Source organism: Microcaecilia unicolor, chromosome 7, assembly GCF_901765095.1.
Source record: "Microcaecilia unicolor chromosome 7, aMicUni1.1, whole genome shotgun sequence".
NCBI lineage: Eukaryota > Metazoa > Chordata > Amphibia > Gymnophiona > Siphonopidae > Microcaecilia > Microcaecilia unicolor.
The window spans coordinates 9742801-9766251 of NC_044037.1; the positions used below are offsets into that span (position 1 = coordinate 9742801).

Sequence of the window (23451 nt, forward strand, 5' to 3'; positions counted from 1 at the left end):
GGCAGGGCTCCGGGACATGCCTGGGCAAGTTTCCCAGCTGCAGATTCGAATTGAGCGCCCGGCCGTCAGTGTGGGGGCGGGGAGGCGGGACTTGCCATGTGTCGCAGGACAAGTCAGGACTTGCAGGTGGCTGGATACCGGGGACCCGAGAGACCCTCAGCTCCAGCCCCCGTCAGGGGATCCAGGCGGCGACTGCAGCAGGTCCAGGAAAATCCCGATACAGTAAGGCGTGAAGGGGGGGGGGGGGGGGGGGGGGGTGGAGGCTGATTTTACTGCTTTGTGCGTTTTTCAATCTTTCGTCTCTTCAAACTCAGGGATTTGGGGGACACGTGTCCGTACTCCGGGAACTTCCCGAGCTGTTATATAATGACATGGGGAGTGTGGTGGTCTTGCTGCCCCCACCCCACCCCCGAACCTACGTTTTCCCGACCATGCTCTTATTACTGATGGGTGTCCTGATCTCAGCTTCCGATATGCGCTTATTACATGCGGTTTCATCATCTTCAGGGGAGGGGGGGTGAGGGGGTCTGCTTAAAATGTGGCTGATGATGTCTTCCCTCTCGGCCATCTCTGAACCATTTAATCTAGAATAACCGAATTTTCAGGATAGGTCCATATTGAAATAATGACTTCCTATTAAACTTATGGATCCCCTGCAAAATTAAAAAAACAAATCACAAGTTTCCCCATCGAACTTATATACCTAGTGCAACATTAAACAAAAAACAAAACCCTTTCCCGTTAAACTTAGGGATCAAGTGAAAAATTGTTTTTATAAAATTGATGATGCTCTGCAGAGCTTCAGTTTAGCCCCCGCTTCCCCTTGGCCATATCCCCTCCAATATTATTCCCCATCTTGGAAAAATAGAAACTTTTGATGCCCCCCCTCCTTCTACACAGTTTGGTAGAGATAGATTCAGTGTATGGAGGGGGGAGGGAGGTCATACACCTAAACCACTTGGATTCTTATGAGAAAACTGCCAAATTTGCACCCCCCCCCCCCCCCCAGCCCCATGGAAAAGCCATATGTTCCCTTATGGACTGTCCTTTGAATCAGATTTGTCCCAAAGTTATAAGGGGGTGGGGGACACACAAGAAAACACAAACTGCACCCCCTCCCATTGAGTCCAATCCTGAATCCTGCTATTTTATTGAACTAAGCTGCCCCAAAATTTCTTGTCTCCTTAAACTTTTAAACTTTTTTCTCTGTGGGTTTAGAAACTGGGACAATTCACCTGTTGCACATGGTGTTTGTGAATGTTTAAGGCTCTTTATCATTAACCCTCTCTGGTCTGATTCAGTCATTGGAGCCAGTGAGAACCAACTTTTTAAAATGATTGGGGCAGCTAAACAATGCAGATGACCCCCCCCCCCCCCCCCCGGGACAATATTGGTGCTCAAGCACCCCAGGGCATCAGTGGCAACCACAGTCATGTACATAAAAGGTCCAGGCCATGTTTCTCTCCGTTATCTGGCACAAGTGCACCCTTGCCTTGATCCGGTATCAGCTTGTCACCCTTATGAAAAGGTTCAAAGAAGAGCGACCAAAATGATAAAGGGGGTGGAACTCCTTTCGTATGAGGAAAGGCTAAAGAGGTTAAGGCTCTTCAGCTTGGAAAAGAGACAGATGAGTAGAGATAGGATTCAGGTCTACAAAATCCTGAGTGGTGCAGAACGAGTAGAGGTAAATCAATTTTTTTCTCGTTCCAAAAGTACAAAGACTAGGGGACACTCAAGGAAGTTACATGGAAATACTTTAAAAACAAATAGGAGGAAATATTTTTTTCACTCAACGAATAGTTAAGCTCTGGAACTCTTTGCTGGAGGATTTGGTAACAGTGGTTAGCGTATCTGGTTTAAAAAAGGTTTGGACAAATTCCTGGAGGAAAAGTCCATTGTCTGCTATTGAGACAAACATGAGGAAGCGACTGCTTGCCCTGGGATTGGTAGTATGGAATGTTGCTACTAATTGGGTTTCTGCCAGGTACTTGTGACTTGGATTGGTCACTGCTGGAAGCAGGATACTGGGCTAGATGTACCATTGGTCTGACCCAGTATGGCTACTCTTATGTTCGTAATGCAGAGGACTATTCCTTGTCCCGGGATCAGTAGCATGGAATGCTGCTACTCTTTGAGATTCTGCGTGGAATGTTGTTACTCTTTAGGATTTCAGAGTCTTGCTATTCTTTGGGGTTCTACATGGAATGTTGCTGCTACTCTTTGATATTCTGCAGGGAATCTTGTTACTCTTTAGGATTCCAGAATCTTGCTATTCTTTGGGGTTCTACATGGAATCTTGTCACTCTTTAGGATTCCAGAATCTTGCTATTCTTTGGGGTTCTACATGGAATCTTGTTACTCTTTAGGATTCCAGAATCTTGCTATTCTTTGGGGTTCTACACGGAATGTTGCTACTCTTTAGGATTCCGGAATCTTGCTATTCTTTGGGGGTCTACATGGAATGTTGCTGCTACTCTTTGATATTCTGCAGGGAATCTTGTTACTGTTTAGGATTCCAGAATCTTGCTATTCTTTGGGGTTCTACATAGAATCTTGTTACTCTTTAGGATTCCAGAATCTTGCTATTCTTTGGGGTTCTACATGGAATGTTGCTACTCTTTAGGATTCCGGAATCTTGCTATTCTTTGGGGGTCTACCTGGAATGTTGCCAAGATTTTGGTTTCTGCCAGGTACTTCTGACCTGACTTGGCCACTGTTGGAAACAGGATACTGGGCTAGATGGGCCATTGGTCTGATCCAGTATAGCTATTCTTATGTTCTTATGACAGGAACACCCTGCCTCCCCTGGGCTGTGAATTATGTGCCATCCTGAGCGTGTTTTGTATGAAGACCACTGGTCAGGCTTAGGTCTTGAAACTGCCTCTCCTATGTGGCCAGTCACACTCCTGCATTTTTAACAGACCTTATTACCACATTTTGGTACCCGAAGTGCTGTTTGAAATGGATGAAGCAGGACTATGTGCAGGTGCCATTAGGACTGGCCAGAACTGTCGCTCTGGTGCACTTTGGGTCACACAGAGCAGCTGTGAGGAGAATGAGGAGGAAGAACAGGAAGGAGATGGATGAGCCAGTACAGGCTGGCAGGATATTTATGAAGATGGCAACGGTTAATGTATGCTTCTCTGGGTCTGAGACTGGTTATTGGAAAAACTGTTATCTAGTTTCAGGGAGAAATTCCCAAATATGTAATTCTTTTCTACAAAAGTTAGGGGAAAATTTTCACAGGAAGTTAAACATTTGTGCCCAGCTATTTTAACACATAGATGATACATATATTTTATACCAAGTGAATATGTACTCTTATCTCCATGCTTTTAAAGAAGTTATTTATACATATTTATTTTACTATCCATAATCAATACAGTATTTATGTCCTTTATTAGTGGTTTTACATTTACCCCCCCCCCCCCCCCTCTGTTTACTAAGCCGCACTAGCGGCTGCCCTGCGCTAATGCTGACACAACAAATTCACTTTGAATGGGCTTACGGAGGGGGGGGGGGGTAGTATTGCTGTTCCTTTATTTACATAGTCTTATTATGTTTGTGGTATTATGTATTTATTGTTATGTACTTGTTTTTTATGATTTGATGGTAATAGTGATTTTATTTTTATTTTTTTGCCTCAGACGCAGTCCTGCAAAGTGCAAAACATGGCCTTTGTGGGGTATCTGGTTCTTTTATCTATTGTAGTGAATAAAATGCTTTTAAAAATATGATTTTCTTCAGATCTTCTTCTTTGCTTTTACCACATTGGATCCTGTAGATCATCCGCCCTATTGTTTATTTGGACCTAAATGTGTCCAGATACTGCGTAGATATCACCAGGACCAATTTAGCAGTGGCACTCACCGCTCAATGTCACTCCTTAATCGGATAGTGGCATTGAGTATATGTGAATAATTTAAAGGCCCTGGCTGCTGTTTTTAAAAACCCGCCAAACTGCAATGTTTAAATATTACACTGCGTCCGCCTGATGGTCAAAAGCAATTTAATCAGCCCGAAGAGGCTCCTGGTCATTGAAATCGATTTTCTGTGGCACCCAGTCTTATCTTCATTCATTTATAAATTGGAATTTATTAACCGCCTTTATGAAGAGATTCACCCAAGTCAGTGTACAGCAGGTACAGTTTAACATAAAATTTACAATTTTAATAACAGCATAACAATAGTAAAATAACCAAGAATAAACATAAATACAATAAATAAGATAAACTTTAAAACAGTAAATTGAAACCTAATAATAGAGCTACTATGAAACAGTATCAAAAGCAACAGTGTAGCCAGACCTCAAAGTCGAGGGGGGTCCAGAGCCCAAAGTGGAGGGGCACATTTCGGCCCGCCTCCTCACATACCTTGGCTGGTGGGGGTCCTAAACCACACACTCGTTTCACTAAAACGAGCATGCACGCGACGTAAGGAGAAGAGCAGGGCAGGCAATGTGGCGGAGACCAGTGCTGGACAAACGTTACAGCTGGCGGGGGTTGGGGACCCCCACCAGCCATACCAGGGGCCCCAGAGCCAATATGGGGGAAGGGCAGGCCCCTGTGACCCTTGTAGCTATGCCACTGATCAAAAATATACACATTTAACAGCACTGGAATTCAAATACCAGAGAGATAATACAATGTTAGCATAATACTAATGATACACCTAATAAACAGCATTCAAACATTCAACCAACATAGATATGATGCTAAAGATTTTCTAAAGTGTAGAACAGGAAAAGTTCTCTACGATGACGAATCACAGAAGGCAAAAGTAGAGACTAATAGACGATTCACCACTGGAGACGTGAGTCCAACAGTCTTTATTATATCAACGATAACGACCCGACACAGGCCGTGTTTCGACGCTAAAAAGCGTCTGCATCAGGGGTCAATAAATACACCAAGTAGTGAATGCAAAACGAAAAGTCCTACTTGTATGTGTGTTGTCAGCTCACTGATCACGTAGCACCAAACAGAATATGCTGGATACAAACTATCTACTTTTGCCTTCTGCTAAAGATTTTCTTCAGTACGGCTTACCATATACAGTGGTGGAAATAAGTATTTGATCCCTTGCTGATTTTGTAAGTTTGCCCACTGACAAAGACATGAGCAGCCCATAATTGAAGGGTAGGTTATTGGTAACAGTGAGAGATAGCACATCACAAATTAAATCCGGAAAATCACATTGTGGAAAGTAAATGAATTTATTCGCATTCTGCAGAGGGAAATAAGTATTTAATCCCTCTGGCAACAAGACCTAATACTTGGTGGCAAAACCCTTGTTGGCAAGCACAGCGGTCAGACGTCTTCTGTAGTTGATGATGAGGTTTGCACACATGTCAGGAGGAATTTTGGTCCACTCCTCTTTGCAGATCATCTCTAAATCATTAAGAGTTCTGGGCTGTCGCTTGGCAACTCGCAGCTTCAGCTCCCTCCATAAGTTTTCAATGGGATTAAGGTCTGGTGACTGGCTAGGCCACTCCATGACCCTAATGTGCTTCTTCCTGAGCCACTCCTTTGTTGCCTTGGCTGTATGTTTTGGGTCATTGTCGTGCTGGAAGACCCAGCCACGACCCATTTTTAAGGCCCTGGCGGAGGGAAGGAGGTTGTCACTCAGAATTGTACGGTACATGGCCCCATCCATTCTCCCATTGATGCGGTGAAGTAGTCCTGTGCCCTTAGCAGAGAAACACCCCCAAAACATAACATTTCCACCTCCATGCTTGACAGTGGGGACGGTGTTCTTTGAGTCATAGGCAGCATTTCTCTTCCTCCAAACACGACGAGTTGAGTTCATGCCAAAGAGCTCAATTTTTGTCTCATCTGACCACAGCACCTTCTCCCAATCACTCTCGGCATCATCCAGGTGTTCACTGGCAAACTTCAGACGGGCCGTCACATGTGCCTTCCGGAGCAGGGGGACCTTGCGGGCACTGCAGGATTGCAATCCGTTATGTCGTAATGTGTTACCAATGGTTTTCGTGGTGACAGTGGTCCCAGCTGCCTTGAGATCATTGACAAGTTCCCCCCTTGTAGTTGTAGGCTGATTTCTAACCTTCCTCATGATCAAGGATACCCCACGAGGTGAGATTTTGCGTGGAGCCCCAGATCTTTGTCGATTGACAGTCATTTTGTACTTCTTCCATTTTCTTACTATGGCACCAACAGTTGTCTCCTTCTCGCCCAGCGTCTTACTGATGGTTTTGTAGCCCATTCCAGCCTTGTGCAGGTGTATGATCTTGTCCCTGACATCCTTAGACAGCTCCTTGCTCTTGGCCATTTTGTAGAGGTTAGAGTCTGACTGATTCACTGAGTCTGTGGACAGGTGTCTTTCATACAGGTGACCATTGCCGACAGCTGTCTGTCATGCAGGTAACGAGTTGATTTGGAGCATCTACCTGGTCTGTAGGGGCCAGATCTCTTACTGGTTGGTGGGGGATCAAATACTTATTTCCCTCTGCAGAATGCAAATAAATTCATATACTTTCCACAATGTGATTTTCCGGATTTAATTTGTGATGTGCTATCTCTCACTGTTACCAATAACCTACCCTTCAATTATGGGCTGCTCATGTCTTTGTCAGTGGGCAAACTTACAAAATCAGCAAGGGATCAAATACTTATTTCCACCACTGTAGCTGAGGGACCAAGAGCAGATATATGATGGGAACAAGATTCCTGGTACAGAGTCAGTTGGGATAATTTGAGGGTTGGTTAAACTCAAGTCAAGTTCGTTGTATAGTTAAGCAAGAGATAAGGAACTGATCTTTAAGCTTGTGCAATGAATGGTTGAATATTGTACTTTTAACTGCATACGTTTTAGCAGCTAACATACAACCGGGTATTCAATGCCAGTGTCCGGACATTGCCCAGCATTGAGCATCTGGGAGTACAGCTGGCGGCAGACATAAAAATGCTGACCGCCGCCAGCTGGATATGGAGCCCTAATATTTTTAAAATGCTTTCCTAATCCCCCAATCATATTAGTTATTCTGTAAAAATAAACCCCCGGCTTCTGCGTAATCCACACCTTCCATTCACTTTGTGATAACTCGTGTGAGCTTATTACAGAGACAACGTACGCGTGGAATCCAGCCGGGGCCATTATTTTCTTCATGTTCAGTCGTGAAGCGCTGCGTACGACTGGTAGCGCTATAGAAATGATTTGTAGTAGTAGTATATCAGAATAAAACTTGAGGGGGTCCTTTTACTAAGTGGGCTTACCGTGCACCAATCCGGAACTGCTGGGCTACCGCAGGAGCCAAGTGGTAGTTCCCCACCCCTAGTGCGTAACTGTCTTGTTTGTCTGTATTACTTAGATTGTAAGCTCTTTTGAGCAGGGACTGTCTCTTTGTATCAGGTGTTCAGCGCTGCATGCGTCTGGTAGCGCTATACAAATGCTAATAATAATAGTGCGTGCCATTTCCAGCACTTCAAAAATACATCCTACTTTTGTAGCACTGTAACTTAACAGTTAGCTCGGGAGCCCTTACCGCCATCTCAGTGGGTGGTGGTAAGGGCTGTCCCTTGAAATGGCCACGCGGTGGGCCGTTTCTTTTCTTCAGAAAAAGACAGCCTTTTACTATCTGTGGTAAAAAGGGGCCTCGGTGAGCGTCAAAGACATACGCTGACCCTAGTGCAGGCTCCCTTTTACCTTAGTTTAGTAAAAGGACCCCTGAGGGAAGCTAGGATTTCCCCTGCTAGGTTACTGCTGCGGGACACTGACCAAAACAGACTAAGAAAGAAAACACAATATGAAATGACAGGGAAAGGAATGGTAGAACTGAGCTTGAAAATCCTTTTGGCATAAATATAGCACAGAAGTCTAAGCTGACCCGTGTATGTCATCTGGTACTGGAGAGCAGGGCGTCCCTCAATGTGTCCATGAATTATAAAGAGATTATCTTACTGCTTGTTGTTTTGTAGGGGGTGCAGCTCAAATTGTCATCTTGCGTCATTTCCCATGTCAATTATTGGATCATTCATTTTGCTCAGGTATTTTGGAGCATTTTTTTTGTTATGGGAATAATGTCATAAGAATGTAAGAGTAGCCATACTGGGTCAGACCAATGGTCCCTGTAGCCCAGTATCCTGTTTTCCAAATAGTGACTAAGCCAGGTCACAAGTACCTGGCAGAAACCCAAAGAGTAGCAAGATTCCATGTAGAACCCCAAAGAATAGCAAGGTTCCGGAATCCCAAAGAGTAACGATTCCATATAGAATCTGAAACAGTAGCAACATTCCACGTAGAACCCCAAAGAATAGCAAGATTCCAGAATCCCAAAGAATAACAAGATTCCATATAGAATCCGAAACAGTAGCAACATTCCGTGTAGAACCCCAAAGAATTGCAAGATTCTAGAATACTAAAGAGTGACAAGATTTGATGCAGAATCTCAGAGTAGCAACATTCTATCCTACAAATCCCAGGGCAAGCAGTTGCTTCCCATGCCTGCCTCAATAGCAGACTTTGGACTTTTCTTCCAGGAATTTGTCCAAACGTTTTTTAAACCCAGATACTCTAACCACTGTTACCACATCCTCTGGCAAAGAGTTCCAGAGTTTGTTGAGTGAAAAAATATTTCCTCCTATTTGTTTTAAAAGTATTTCCTTGAGTGTCCCCTAGTCTTTGTACTTTTGGAACAAGTAAAAAATCAATTTACTTCTAGTTGTTCTACACCACAGGATTTTGTAGACCTGAATCATAGTTCCCCTCATCCATCTCTTTTCCAAGCTGAAGAGCCCTAATCTCTTTAGGCTTTCCTCATATGAGAGGAGTTCCATCCCCTTTATCATTTTGGTCACTCTTCTTTGAACCTTTTCTAATTCCACTATATTGTTTTTGAGTTACGGCAACCAAAACTGAACACAATACTCAAGGTGTGGTCACACCATGGAGCAGTACAAAGGCATTATAGTATTTTCGGTCTTATTCACCATCTCTTTCCTAATAATTCCCAGCAACCTGTTTGCTTTTTTGGCCGCTGCCGCACACTGAGCAGAAGATTCAACATATTATCTACCACGACATCTACATCTTTTTCTTGAGTGCTGACTCCCAAGGTAGACCCCAGCATTAGGTAACTATAATTCAGATTATTCTTTCCAATGTGCATCACCTTGCATTTGTCCATATTAAGTTTCATCAGCCATTTGGATGTCCAGCCTTCCAATTTCCTAAGGTCTTCCTGCAATATTTCACAGTCCGCATGGGTTTTATCAACCTTGAATAGTTTTGTGTCATCTGCAAATTTAATCACCTCACTTGTCGTTCCGATTTCCGTATCATTTATAAATATGTTAAATAGCATCGTTCCCAATACAGATCCCGGCGGCACTCCACTGTTCACCCTCCTCCATTGAGAGAAATGACCATTTAATCCTACCCTCTGTTGTCTGTCCAGTAACCAATTCCTTGCCTCCTATCCCATGACTCTTTAATTTTCTCAGGAGTCTCTCAAGAGGAACTTTATCAAAAGCTTTCTGAAAATCTAGATACACTACATCAACCGGCTCACCTTTATCCACATGTTTATTCACGCCTTCAAAGGAATGAAGCAGATTGGTGAGGCAAGACTTCCCTTGGCCGAACCCATGCTGACTCTGTCATCAAGAGTGCACACGTACTCCGGGATTCTATATATGGCACCGAAATTTATGCATGCTGCCGAGATGCGAGTGAAAATTAATTGCTTAATGAGCTGTTAACCATCAATAAGTGGATGCTAACATGGCACCTGGCTGCGCTCTATTCTATAATGTGTAACTCAAAGGGGGTGTGGCCACGGGAGGGTCAGGGGCATTCCAAAATGTAGCGCATGTTATAGAATCCCAGGTCTCCATGCACAATTTAGGCGCCAGCGTTTACCCCAAGTTTCAGCAGGTGTAATACGCCTGGCGCACAGTCAGGGCATGGGAATTGGCGTTAATTGCAATTCTACAAAGGGCACGCACCCTTTATAGAATGGCGTTAGTGCCGATCTTTTGTGGCACAATTTGTAGAATCCAGCACATAGTGTGCACACACGCTACCGAAAGAGTGCACAATGTTAATGACACATGACAAACCATGAGATACCGTGTTTTTGTTTGCAAATGACATGCTGTGACACGGGCAGGGCCGCCGAGAGGGGGGGCAGGGAGGGCAAAATTCCCCTGGCCCGGGCCTCCAAGGGGGAGTCCCCGGCCTCACCTGTCTGCCTCCATGGCTCCGGGCCCCCTTCATTCAAAGCGGCAGTTGTAGATCACCTCTCTTCTGGCCTTTCCTCCCTGTGTCCCGCCCTCACGGAAACCGGAAGTTACATTAGACGAGGGCGGGACACAGGGAGGGAAGGCCAGAAGAGACGCGATCTGCGACTGCCGCTTTGAATGAAGGGGGCCCGGAGCCGTGGAGGCAGGCAGGTGAGACCGCGGACAGCAGCGGGGGGGGGGGGGGGGGGGGGGGGTCAGAGGCAGGGCAGCGGGGGGGGGGGGGGGGTGGGGGGGTGGAGGCGGGGCGGCCTTGCCCCGGGCACAGCCTACTCTCTCAGCGGCCCTGGATATGGGGAATGCTTTTGACGTTTCCCGTCACACTCCTATAGCTGTGTTGCTCTTTATACGTCTTTCACCCTGTATCTCTGCTTTCATTCCTTCCAGGCTGATCGCGCTGAGGCTGTGGGGAACTCGTTATGGGAAGGAAGGGATTTTCGCCACTGTTGCTGCTCTCTCTCACGGAGGTACATCCAGTGCTACCAAACTTGTACCGTCATAGATGCTCCCCTAGTGATGATTTTCGATTTGCTGCCATACACTCCAGCTCATTTCAAGGACTGAGCACTTAGGAGCAGTGAAAATTAGACCTCTGCACCCTTCTCTCTCTAACTCCTGCTTTCTCCTCTTCCTCAGCTGTGCTGTGGTCTTGCCAACCCTCTTGAGTGCCAGGAGAACCAGTACTGGGATGATCAGGGGAGGTGTGTCCCCTGCAAGGAGTGTGGGCCTGGCCAGGAGCTGTCCAAGGTACCTCTTCATGCTGGGGGCAGCTAGGGGCACTGACAGGACACCACTCCACAGAGGAAGAGCCTAAGTAAAGAGAGGGATTGCCATGAGAAGGGGAGGGGGGCAGGGGTTATAGTCCCATGGCAAGAGGGGTGGGCTGAGCCAGTCCTAACTTTACCCCAGTACATGCAAAGGGAGGCTGTTTTATTTTTTTCACTGGGTAATAAGGACAAGAACGCTAATAAGGAGCTAAAGGGTATCCCAAACTACTGTGTCTGCGTAATGTATTCATCTCGGGATGTATATCTGTATTTTCAGTCACCTAGCCCTGATTTAAAAGTGTATCTCCCTCACTCTCCCTCCCTTCACTACAGGGATAAGTATTGAACCAGAAAGGAAATTTGAAAAAAGGAAAAAAAAAAAGTTTTTGCTAACCAGCACACATCCAGGGAGAAGAAATTATTCTGCCCTGGTACCGTTTCTCGCAAGGGTCATGTGGTCCCGGGACATCGAGATTCCCTGAAGCACGTGTCCTGCTGTGTGCACACGAGAGAGGGAGGGCTGGCTTGGACTATGGCCAAAGTCCCCTAATCATTTACCTAAACCCTACATCTCATTCTGAGTTGAAAGGAGGGGTGGAGGTGACGGATCCTGTGACGCGATCACACATGAATCTGCAGTTTTGCTAAATCAGCTGCCCTGTGTCAGCATGTTGGCCATCTATGCTGAGGTAGCAGCTCCCTGACTGCTGGGTTCAGTGCTGCTCCAGGGTCATATATTGATGTAAGTGCACCTTGCCTTAAGGACTTGGAAGCAGTAGGGGTCTAGACCAGGATTGGAACCCACATCTCTACTGTTGATCCTTGTACATGTGGCAGCTGCTGAGTCCAGCTATTGTCTTATGCCAAACTGTTGGCTTCCTTCTCTTTCTTTAGGAATGTGGCTACGGGGAAGGTGGAGACGGCCAGTGCATGGCCTGCCAGGTGCACAGGTTTAAAAATGACTGGGGTCATCACCGCTGCAAAACCTGCCTCTCTTGCGCGCTCATCAATCGTGTCCAGAAATCAAACTGCACAGCCGTGGCCAACGCGGTGTGTGGCACGTGTCTGCCCGGGTAAGTACAGCTGAGTGAGCCCGCTGGTGCTGGGGGCAACCTTTAACTTCAGTTTTCTAATCCTGTCTCTGTTTCCTTTAGCTTCTACAGTAAAACCAGGATAGGAGGACTGCAGGATCAGGAGTGTATCCCCTGCACACAGCAGACCCCAATTACTGAGTCTCAGTGTAAGTTCAAGTCTGTTGCCATCTGTTATTGTATATGTAATAAGTCCGCTGTCATAGTGACCAAGCTTTCACTGTGTAATAAGGAGAATGGCTGAGCTCTCTCTGTAGAATAATATGTTATTAGGACCCGACTGGCAGGGACCAAGCTCTTGCTCCATAATTGGGGAGGGGGAGGCAGTTGCTCTCTCACTGTTTAAGATGGAGGCTCAAACTCTTCCTATATAATAAGGGCAGGCACTGAACTGACAGGAATCCAACTCTCACTAAGAAGAAGCAGGGACTTGAACCCTCCTTGACCATAAGATCAAGGACAGAGTTTCTCAGGTAAGTATTTAAACGCCATAGTTAAGTGTGTTTCTTTAATCACTGGCTGTGGTGTTTAAATCTGTCCCGACAGTCAGCACCAGTAACTGGACGGGGAGAAGTGTTGGCCGCTGGCCTGTTCACATAGTTGTAGATATTCAAATGCAGTTATGTTGGGACGGTCTTTTGCTGGTCTAAATTAATCCGCACAGCTGTATGGATAACAGCTGAATGTCACTGTCTGTAGAGTTATGCGAAATGCCAAGCTCAACCCTCGCTCCGGATAGTGCCAGGGTGGCCTGTAGGAATGTTTAGTGGTATCACTCATATAGTGGTGGAAATAAGTATTTGATCCCTTGCTGATTTTGTAAGTTTGCCCACTGACAAAGACATGAGCAGCCCATAATTGAAGGGTAGGTTATTGGTAACAGTGAGAGATAGCACATCACAAATTAAATCCGGAAAATCACATTGTGGAAAGTATATGAATTTATTTGCATTCTGCAGAGGGAAATAAGTATTTGATCCCCCACCAACCAGTAAGAGATCTGGCCCCTACAGACCAGGTAGATGCTCCAAATCAACTCGTTACCTGCATGACAGACAGCTGTCGGCAATGGTCACCTGTATAAGTACATAAGTACATAAGTAGTGCCATACTGGGAAAGACCAAAGGTCCATCTAGCCCAGCATCCTGTCACCGACAGTGGCCAATCCAGGTCAAGGGCACCTGGCACGCTCCCCAAACGTAAAAACATTCCAGACAAGTTATACCTAAAAATGAGGAATTTTTCCAGTCCATTTAATAGCGGTCTATGGACTTGTCCTTTAGGAATCTATCTAACCCCTTTTTAAACTCCGTCAAGCTAACCGCCCGTACCACGTTCTCCGGCAATGAATTCCAGAGTCTAATTACACGTTGGGTGAAGAAAAATTTTCTCCGATTCGTTTTAAATTTACCACACTGTAGCTTCAACTCATGCCCTCTAGTCCTAGTATTTTTGGATAGCGTGAACAGTCGCTTCACATCCACCCGATCCATTCCACTCATTATTTTATACACTTCTATCATATCTCCCCTCAGCCGTCTCTTCTCCAAGCTGAAAAGCCCTAGCCTTCTCAGCCTCTCTTCATAGGAAAGTCGTCCCATCCCCACTATCATTTTCGTCGCCCTTCGCTGTACCTTTTCCAATTCTACTATATCTTTTTTGAGATACGGAGACCAGTACTGAACACAATACTCCAGGTGCGGTCGCACCATGGAGCGATACAACGGCATTATAACATCCGCACACCTGGACTCCATACCCTTCTTAATAACACCCAACATTCTATTCGCTTTCCTAGCCGCAGCAGCACACTGAGCAGAAGGTTTCAGCGTATCATCGACGACGACACCCAGATCCCTTTCTTGATCCGTAACTCCTAACGCGGAACCTTGCAAGACGTAGCTATAATTCGGGTTCCTCTTACCCACATGCATCACTTTGCACTTGTCAACATTGAACTTCATCTGCCACTTGCACGCCCATTCTCCCAGTCTCGCAAGGTCCTCCTGTAATCGTTCACATTCCTCCTGCGACTTGACGACCCTGAATAATTTTGTGTCATCGGCGAATTTAATTACCTCACTAGTTATTCCCATCTCTAGGTCATTTATAAATACATTAAAAAGCAACGGACCCAGCACAGACCCCTGCGGGACCCCACTAACTACCCTCCTCCACTGAGAATACTGGCCACGCAATCCTACTCTCTGCTTCCTATCTTTCAACCAGTTCTTAATCCATAATAATACCCTACCTCCGATTCCATGACTCTGCAATTTCTTCAGGAGTCTTTCGTGCGGCACTTTGTCAAACGCCTTCTGAAAATCCAGATATACAATATCAACCGGCTCCCCATTGTCCACATGTTTGCTTACCCCCTCAAAAAAATGCATTAGATTGGTGAGGCAAGACTTCCCTTCACTAAATCCGTGCTGACTTTGTCTCATCAGTCCATGTTTTTGTATATGCTCTGCAATTTTATTCTTAATAATAGCCTCCACCATCTTGCCCGGCACCGACGTCAGACTCACCGGTCTATAATTTCCCGGATCTCCTCTGGAACCTTTCTTAAAAATCGGAGTAACATTGGCTACCCTCCAGTCTTCCGGTATTACACTCGATTTTAGGGACAGATTGCATATTTCTAACAGTAGCTCCGCAAGTTCATTTTTTAGTTCTATTAATACTCTGGGATGAATACCATCAGGTCCCGGTGATTTACTACTCTTCAGCTTGCTGAACTGACCCATTACATCCTCCAAGGTTACAGAGAATTTGTTTAGTTTCTCCGAAAGACACCTGTCCACAGACTCAGTGAATCAGTCAGACTCTAACCTCTACAAAATGGCCAAGAGCAAGGAGCTGTCTAAGGATGTCAGGGACAAGATCATACACCTGCACAAGGCTGGAATGGGCTACAAAACCATCAGTAAGACGCTGGGCGAGAAGGAGACAACTGTTGGTGCCATAGTAAGAAAATGGAAGAAGTACAAAATGACTGTCAATCGACAAAGATCTGGGGCTCCACACAAAATCTCACCTCGTGGGGTATCCTTGATCATGAGGAAGGTTAGAAATCAGCCTACAACTACAAGGGGGGAACTTGTCAATGATCTCAAGGCAGCTGGGACCACTGTCACCACGAAAACCATTGGTAACACATTACGACATAACGGATTGCAATCCTGCAGTGCCCGCAAGGTCCCCCTGCTCCGGAAGGCACATGTGACGGCCCGTCTGAAGTTTGCCAGTGAACACCTGGATGATGCCGAGAGTGATTGGGAGAAGGTGCTGTGGTCAGATGAGACAAAAATTGAGCTCTTTGGCATGAACTCAACTCGCCGTGTTTGGAGGAAGAGAAATGCTGCCTATGACCCAAAGAACACCGTCCCCACTGTCAAGCATGGAGGTGGAAATGTTATGTTTTGGGGGTGTTTCTCTGCTAAGGGCACAGGACTACTTCACCGCATCAATGGGAGAATGGATGGGGCCATGTACCGTACAATTCTGAGTGACAACCTCCTTCCCTCCGCCAGGGCCTTAAAAATGGGTCGTGGCTGGGTCTTCCAGCACGACAATGACCCAAAACATACAGCCAAGGCAACAAAGGAGTGGCTCAGGAAGAAGCACATTAGGGTCATGGAGTGGCCTAGCCAGTCACCAGACCTTAATCCCATTGAAAACTTATGGAGGGAGCTGAAGCTGCGAGTTGCCAAGCGACAGCCCAGAACTCTTAATGATTTAGAGATGATCTGCAAAGAGGAGTGGACCAAAATTCCTCCTGACATGTGTGCAAACCTCATCATCAACTACAGAAGACGTCTGACCGCTGTGCTTGCCAACAAGGGTTTTGCCACCAAGTATTAGGTCTTGTTTGCCAGAGGGATTAAATACTTATTTCCCTCTGCAGAATGCAAATAAATTCATATACTTTCCACAATGTGATTTTCCGGATTTAATTTGTGATGTGCTATCTCTCACTGTTACCAATAACCTACCCTTCAATTATGGGCTGCTCATGTCTTTGTCAGTGGGCAAACTTACAAAATCAGCAAGGGATCAAATACTTATTTCCACCACTGTATAGTGCTGCTGAAACTTCATGGATAGTGGACTTCTCTGTACAGTGGCTGCTGTTTTCTGGACAAGTGTTTTTCAGTGTCTGACCCTCGGTTTGTAATAAAGGCAGGGAGTAAAGTTCTCCTGTATGTTGAGGACAGGAATTAAGCTGTCGCTGTGTAAGAAGTGTAGGGATTAAACCTCCCCATGGTAATAATAGTAGGGATAGACTTCCTGTTTATAGTAAGGGCAGGGATCTGCTCCCCCTCTACGGAGAAGTGGCCTAGTGGTTAGAGCACTGGTCTTGATATCCAGAGGTGGCTGATTCAAATCCTGCCGCTGCTCCTTGTGATCTTGGGCAAGTGGCTTGACCCTCCATTGCCTCAGGTACAAACTTAGATTCTAAGCCCTCCTGGGACAGAGAAATATCCAGAGTACCTGAATGTAACTCACCTTGAGCTACTACTGAAAAAGGTGTGAGCAAAATCTAAATAAATAAAGATTCCAGAATTCTAAAGAATAACAAGATTCCATGCAGAATTTCAAAGTGTAGCAACATTCCATGTAGAACCCCAAAGAGTAACAAGATTCTTTGGGGTGGAGGAGTGGCCCAGTGGTTAGAGCACCAGTCTTGCAATCCAGAGGTGGCCGGTTCAAATGCCACTGCTGCTCTTTGTGATCTTGGGCAAGTCACTTAACCCTCCATTGCCTCAGGTACAAACTTAGATTGTGAGCCCTCCTGGGACAGAGAAATATCCAGAGTACCTGAATGTAACTCACCTTGAGCTACTTCTGAAAAAGGTGTGAGCAAAATCTAAATAAATAAAGATTCTAGAATTCTAAAGAATGACAAGATTCCAAGCAGAATTTCAGTGTAGCAACAACATTCCATGTAGAACCCCAAAGAGTAGCAAAATTCTTTGGGGTGGAGGAGTGGCCTAGTGGTTAGAGCACTGGTCTTGCAATGGTTCAAATCCCGCTGCTGCTCCTTGTGATCTTGGGCAAGTCACTTAAGCCTCCATTGCCTCAGGTACAAACTTAGATCATGAGCCCTCCTGGGACAGAGAAATATCCAGAGTACCTGAATATAACTCACCTTGAGCTACTTCTGGAAAAGGTGTGAGGAAAATCAAAATACATAAAGACAGTTGACAAGATTCAAGCTCTTGCTGTGTAAGACATGCAGAGATTGAACTTCCCCTTGGTAATAAGAGTAGGTATAGACTTTTTGTTTAATAAGGACAGGGATTTCGTTCACCAAGAGAAAAATCTCTAAAAAGTGGCATAAAGTAGCATTTGGATGTTTTGCTCACCAAAATGTCGGCATTTTTGAAAGCCATTTTCCAGATGTTTTTTCTATGCAGTTCATCTGCAGTGCATCCAAATCTCAAAGGGGCATGTCAGGGGCGTGTTAAGGGCGGGATTTGGGTGTTCCTAAGACCTGGGCATTTTTTCTAGCCATAATGGAACAAAGCGAAAACGTCCAGGACTAAACCTAAGACGTTTTGAGCTAGACCTGTTTCAATGTTATCATTATTTATTGCATTTGTATCCCACATTTCCCCACCTCTTTGCAGGCTCAATGTGGCTTACAATACATCGTGATAAGTGGAAATACAGTTAGAAAATAATGACTGAACCCAAAAAAGTGCCCTAAATGACCAGCTGACCACAAGGAATAAAGGAATGCCCCCTCTTTCTCCCCCAGTGGTCAGTGACCACCCACCCACCACCCCCCAAAATGTAAAATAAGCAGTACATACCAGCTTCTATGACGGCCACAGATGTTCTGACCAGTCCTATTAGAGCAGCACGCAGGTCTCCGGGGTCACCTAGTGATTGGTGCAGTGTAGTATAAGGAGACCCAGGCCCATATCCCACTGTACCTGTTACACTTGTGGTGGAAAGTATGAGCCCTCCAGAACCCATCAAAAACCTGCTGTAACCGCATATAGGTGACACCTGCAGCCATAAGGGCTATGGCAATTGTGCAGTTAGGTACAGTATGTTTTTGGTGGGTTTTGGAGGGCTCACTATACAATATAAGGGAGCAATGGTGAGATGTGTACCTTTTCCCAGTATGGCGGTGCTTATATTTTTCTTTACTCAGCGTGTAGTTGGACTCTGGAACTCGTTGCCGGAGAATGTGGTGGCAGCGGCTGGCCTTACGGAGTTTAAAGGGGGTTTGGACAGATTCATGAAGGACAAGTCCATTGAACATTATTAAAATTTCTTTTTTTTTTGGGGGGGGGGGGGGGGGGGGGGTTGCCAGGTTCTTGAAGCCTGGATCGGCCGCTGTCAGAGACAGGATGCTGGGCTTGATGGACCATTGGTCTTTTCCCAGTATGGCGGTGCTTATGTGGGAGCTTTTAGGTGAAGTCCACTGCAGTGTCCCCTACGGTGCCCCACTGCTCTGCTGGGATGTCTGTGTGGCCAGTCTACTAAGAATGCTGGCTCCTCCTACATCCCAAAGGCTTGATTTTGTGCATTTTTCACTTGGATTTTTTTTTTTTTTTCAAAAATGAATCAAAAAGATAAATGCACAGAGCACAAAAACATCTAGCAAGTGTCCATTTTTGAAACAAAAAGGTAAGCATCGCCATGCTGGGACAGACCAAGGGTCCATCGAGCCCAGCACCCTGTCACCGACAGCAGCCGAAAGAACAAGCAATTTGTCCCGCCCATCCCAGAAATACTGTATTATTCCCTCGTCCATTCAATAACATTCTATGGCTTTTTCCTCCAGGAAGCCGTCCAACCCTTTTTTGAAGTCCGCTAAGTTAACCGCCTTAACCACCTTTTCCGGCAGCGAATTCCAGAGTTTAACTACGCGTTAAGTGAAGAAAAATTTCCTCCAATTCGTTTTAAATTTACCACACTGCAGCTTCATCACATGCCCCCTTGTCCTAGTATTTTTGGAAAGCGTAAACAGATGCTCCACATCGACCCGTTCCATTCCAGTCATTATCTTATAGACCTCTATCATATCTCCCCTCAGCCGCCTTTTCTCCAAGCTGAAGAGCCCCAGTCTCTTCGGCCTATCCTGATAGGGAAGCCGTCCCATCCCCTGTATCATATTTGGAAAATCCATATTTGGAAAAACTAAATATGAAAGTGCAAAACCCTTAAGAGAGAAACTTCACTGGCTCCCACTCAAGGAACACATTGAGTTTAAGATCTGCACGATGGTACCTCACCAACCCACCCAGCTATTAAAGTCCACCTTCTATACTATCCCGCCTAACACCTTCTTTCCTCTTCCCGTACTTAATCTTTGTACATTACCAATTGTATCTGATATCCTGTAATGACTATGTCATAACAAAACTCTGTAAGCCACGTTGAGCCTGCAAATAGATGGGAAAATGTGGGATACAAATGCAATAAATAAATAACTAAAAATCATCTTTGTCACCCTTCTCTGCACCTTTTCCAATTCCACTATGTCTTTTTTGAGGTGCGGCGACCAGATTTGAACACAATACTCGAGGTGCGGTCGCACCATGGAGCGATACAACAGCAGAATAATATCCTTATTTTTGTTTTCAATCCCTTTCCTAATGGTACCCAACATTCTATTTGCTTTCCTAGCCGCAGCAGCACATTGAGCAGAAGTTTCCAATGAATCATCAACGATGACACCTAGATCCCTTTCTCGGTCCGTGACTCCCAATGCTGAACCTTGCATGACGTAGTTATATTTTGGGTTCCTCTTTCCCACATGCATCACTTTGCACTTGTTCACATTAAACGTCATCTGCCATTTAGACGCCCAGTCTCCCAGTCTCGTAAGGTCCTCTTGTAGTTTTTCACAATCTTCCCGCGATTTGACTACTTTGATAGATGTTTTGCTGTTTCGAAAATGGCTCTATTTGCTATTCAGATTCTGGACCTTTTGAGCAAAACATCCAAAGTTGGACTTAGATGTCCTATCAAAAATGCCCCTCCATGTATAATAAGGACAGGGACAGAACTCCCTCTGTAGTGAGTACAGGGAATGAGTTCATCAAATAGCAGTACTGTGGTACTTTGATTGTAAAGGTTGTTGGTACTCTGTCGCCTATGAATGAGGTTACTGAACCCTCTGGAGGAAAATCTACTAATTCCTATAGGAAAGTGTTGTATACTGAGGGGAGGGAGCAGTACATTGATGGGGAAAGGGATGATATACATGGGGTGAATGTTCCAGTCAGGGAAGTTTCATACCTCTAACACTGTCGCTGCTTTGTCCACAGGCATGTCCAGGGTGAGACAGCTGAAGCCTGTGACCCCCAGCCTGCCATCCCATGACAGCACCATCCTGGCTGTCGTTATTGGTATGGCACTGGGGCTGATCCTGCTGGCATTGGGAATCCTGTCTATCCTTTACTGCAGAAGGTTCTTGAAACGGCAGGTCCAGCAAGGTAAGACACTGCATAGACAGTCGGGGGCGGGGACATGGCCAGGTATCTTGTGTGACACAGGACACTGGCGTTTTTAAGAAATTCATTTCATGTTCCGTTTAAGGCAATGGTTCCCAAACCTGGTCCTGAAGGCACCCCAACCAGTCAGGTTTTCAGGATACCAGCAATGAATATTCATGAGAGAGATCTGCATGCCCTGCCTCCACAGGCACACAGTTAAAACCCGACACGTGTTTCGGCATGCTTGGCCTTCGCCAGGGGTCCTCGTGAAAATATAAACATAAAAAAATATATGTGATTAAAATAATTTGTAAAAGTGATGATAATAAGTGCAAGTGAAATATAATAATATAATCAATAATAGGAGATCATCCAAAATGTGTGATGAATTCCCAATAAAGTGATAATTGGAAAGGAAAAGAGAAAAAAGAGAGAATTAGAAAACAAAAAAGTTAAATGTGTGTGTGTATATATATACCCATACACACGTATCGTAAATAAGTTATAAAATAAGTAAATAATGTGTCTTCGTACAAAAAGTGATGAAAGAGCATCAGATATACCAACAGGAAACAGTAAAGAAAAATAGGAAAATACCTGTATAAACCAATGAGTAGGCTGTTAAAAATTACCATCTTCTGGAAAAGAAGAAATATATATACAAATGTGCCAAACTAAGACACAATAAAAATGGGAATGCCATAACCTTAATATCATAAATAGAAGTGAATCGATTTTTCATAAAGTACAAAGACCAGGTCACACACAATGAAAGCAAATGGAATCCCAAACAGCAAAAAGATTCCGGAATCCCAAAGAGTAGCAACATTCCTGCTACAATCCCAGGGCCAGCAGTAGCTTCCCTATGTCTGTCTAAATAGCAGACTGTGGACTTTTCCTCCAGGAACTTGTCCAAACTTTTTAAAAACCCAGATACACTATCCGCTGTTACTACATCCTCCGGCAGCGAGTTCCAGAGCTTAACTATTCTCTGCGTGAAAAAAATATTTCCTTCGATTTGTTTTAAAAGCATTTCCGTATAATTTCATTGAGTGCCCCCTGGTCTTTGTACTTTTTGAAAGAGAGTGAAAAATTGATTCGCTTCTGCCCGTTCTACACCACCCAGGATTTTATAGACCTTGATCATATCCCCCTCAGTCATCTTTTTTCCGAGAAAATCCAAGACTGAGCAGGAAAATGTCTATAATCCTGGAGAAAGAAGAGAAGCAGCAAAGTCCGTTGTATCCTGTCACCAGATGCGAAATGTGACCAGAACCAGAATCCTGGGAACTGTTTTGTTATTTACCTCTCTATACAGTTATTTGATTTCACTGTTTTTATTTACTTTCTAAATTATCTCCTCTGTTTTTAAGCTTAACCTCTACATGCAGCACCAGGAAAAGTGTCATGCCAATAAAGTTATCTAAACAGAGGGGGGGATTCTGTCAGGTACTTGTGACTTGGCTTGGCCACTGTTGGAAACAGGACACTGGAGATGGGAAGGCGGTAGAACGAGAGGACATGAAATGAGATTGAAGGGGGGCAGACTCAAAAAAGATGTCAGGAAGTATTTTTTCACGGAGAGGGTGGTGGATGCTTGGAATGCCCTCCCGCGGGAGGTGGTGGAGATGAAAACGGTAACGGAATTCAAACATGCGTGGGATATGCATAAAGGAATCCTGTGCAGTAGGAATGGATCCTCAGAAACTTAGCCAAAATTGGGTGGCAGAGCAGGTGGGGGAAGAGAGGTTGGTAGTTGGGAGGCGAGGATAGTAGAGGGCAGACTTATATGGTCCGTGCCAGAGCCGGTGATGGGAGGCGGGACTGGTAGTTGGGAGGCGGGAAATACTGCTGGGCAGACTTGTACGGTCTGTGCCCTGAAAAAGGCAGGTACAAATCAAGGTAAAGGTATACACATGAGTTTATCTTGTTGGGCAGACTGGATGGACCATTCAGGTCTTTTTCTGCCGTCATCTACTATGTTACTATGTTAGATGGACAATTGGTCTGACCCAGTATGGCCAGGGACCTACTCAAGACTGTTACCAAACCCAGGAAGCTGTTGCATCTAAGGCTGCTGGCCTGTGAGGTAACAGGTCCCAGGGCCCAGGAGATTCTCTTGGAGATTAATATGATTTTGCCTTTTATATTGATACTGTGGTTGTTTTAATCCATTGCTTTAAAGTAAGAATATAAGCCAAAGTGGTTCTGAGAGAAGCTTCTGTTTGTCTGAGTTAATCTCATCTATGCATTGATAGTCAGTATTTTTATTATCTTTTTTATTTAAGCGCTAGCAGTCAGTAATTCTTTCTAAGGGCTGCATTTCATCTTTTGTCCTTCTCTAGTACAAATACATAGAGGAACGGAGAACAGATTCATATCTTATTACATGAGAATTTCTTAATGTGTGTGCGTGTTTTAACATATTTTAGGGTGAGACTTTTTGAATTGAAGCTAATAAGGATAATTTTCATATATAATTATGCTTGCCTTGGGATTGGTAGCATGGAATGTTGCTACTATTTGGGATTCTGGAATGTTGCTACTCTTTGGGTTTCTGCCAGGTACTTGTGACCTCGGTTGGCCACTGTTGGAAGGAGGATACTGGGCTAGATGGACCACTGGTCTGACCCAGTATGGCTATTCTTTTATTATTATTTATTTAGATTTTGCTCACACCTTTTTCAGTAGTAGCTGAAGGTGAGTTACATTCAGGTACTCTGGATATTTCTCTGTCCCAGGAGGGCTCACAATCTAAGTTTGTACCTGAGGCAATGGAGGGTTAAGTGACTTGCCCAAGATCACAAGGGGCAGCAGTGGGATTTGAACTGGCTACCTCTGGATTGCAAGACTGGTGCTCTAACCACTAGG

At 44.9% G+C, this 23451-nt stretch overlaps 1 protein-coding gene across 1 annotated transcript in view; it reads left to right on the forward strand.

The window, feature by feature from the left end:
* The window catches only part of EDA2R (ectodysplasin A2 receptor), a 48102-nt gene that overhangs the window by 170 nt on the left and 24481 nt on the right, over nucleotides 1-23451 (forward strand). The window contains exons 2-6 of the mRNA XM_030210569.1: nucleotides 10647-10726; nucleotides 10896-11006; nucleotides 11921-12099; nucleotides 12181-12266; nucleotides 20413-20580. Of these exons, the coding sequence (XP_030066429.1) occupies nucleotides 10679-10726; nucleotides 10896-11006; nucleotides 11921-12099; nucleotides 12181-12266; nucleotides 20413-20580 (592 nt within the window). The 5' untranslated portion in view covers nucleotides 10647-10678. The remainder of the gene's footprint in view (nucleotides 1-10646; nucleotides 10727-10895; nucleotides 11007-11920; nucleotides 12100-12180; nucleotides 12267-20412; nucleotides 20581-23451) is intronic.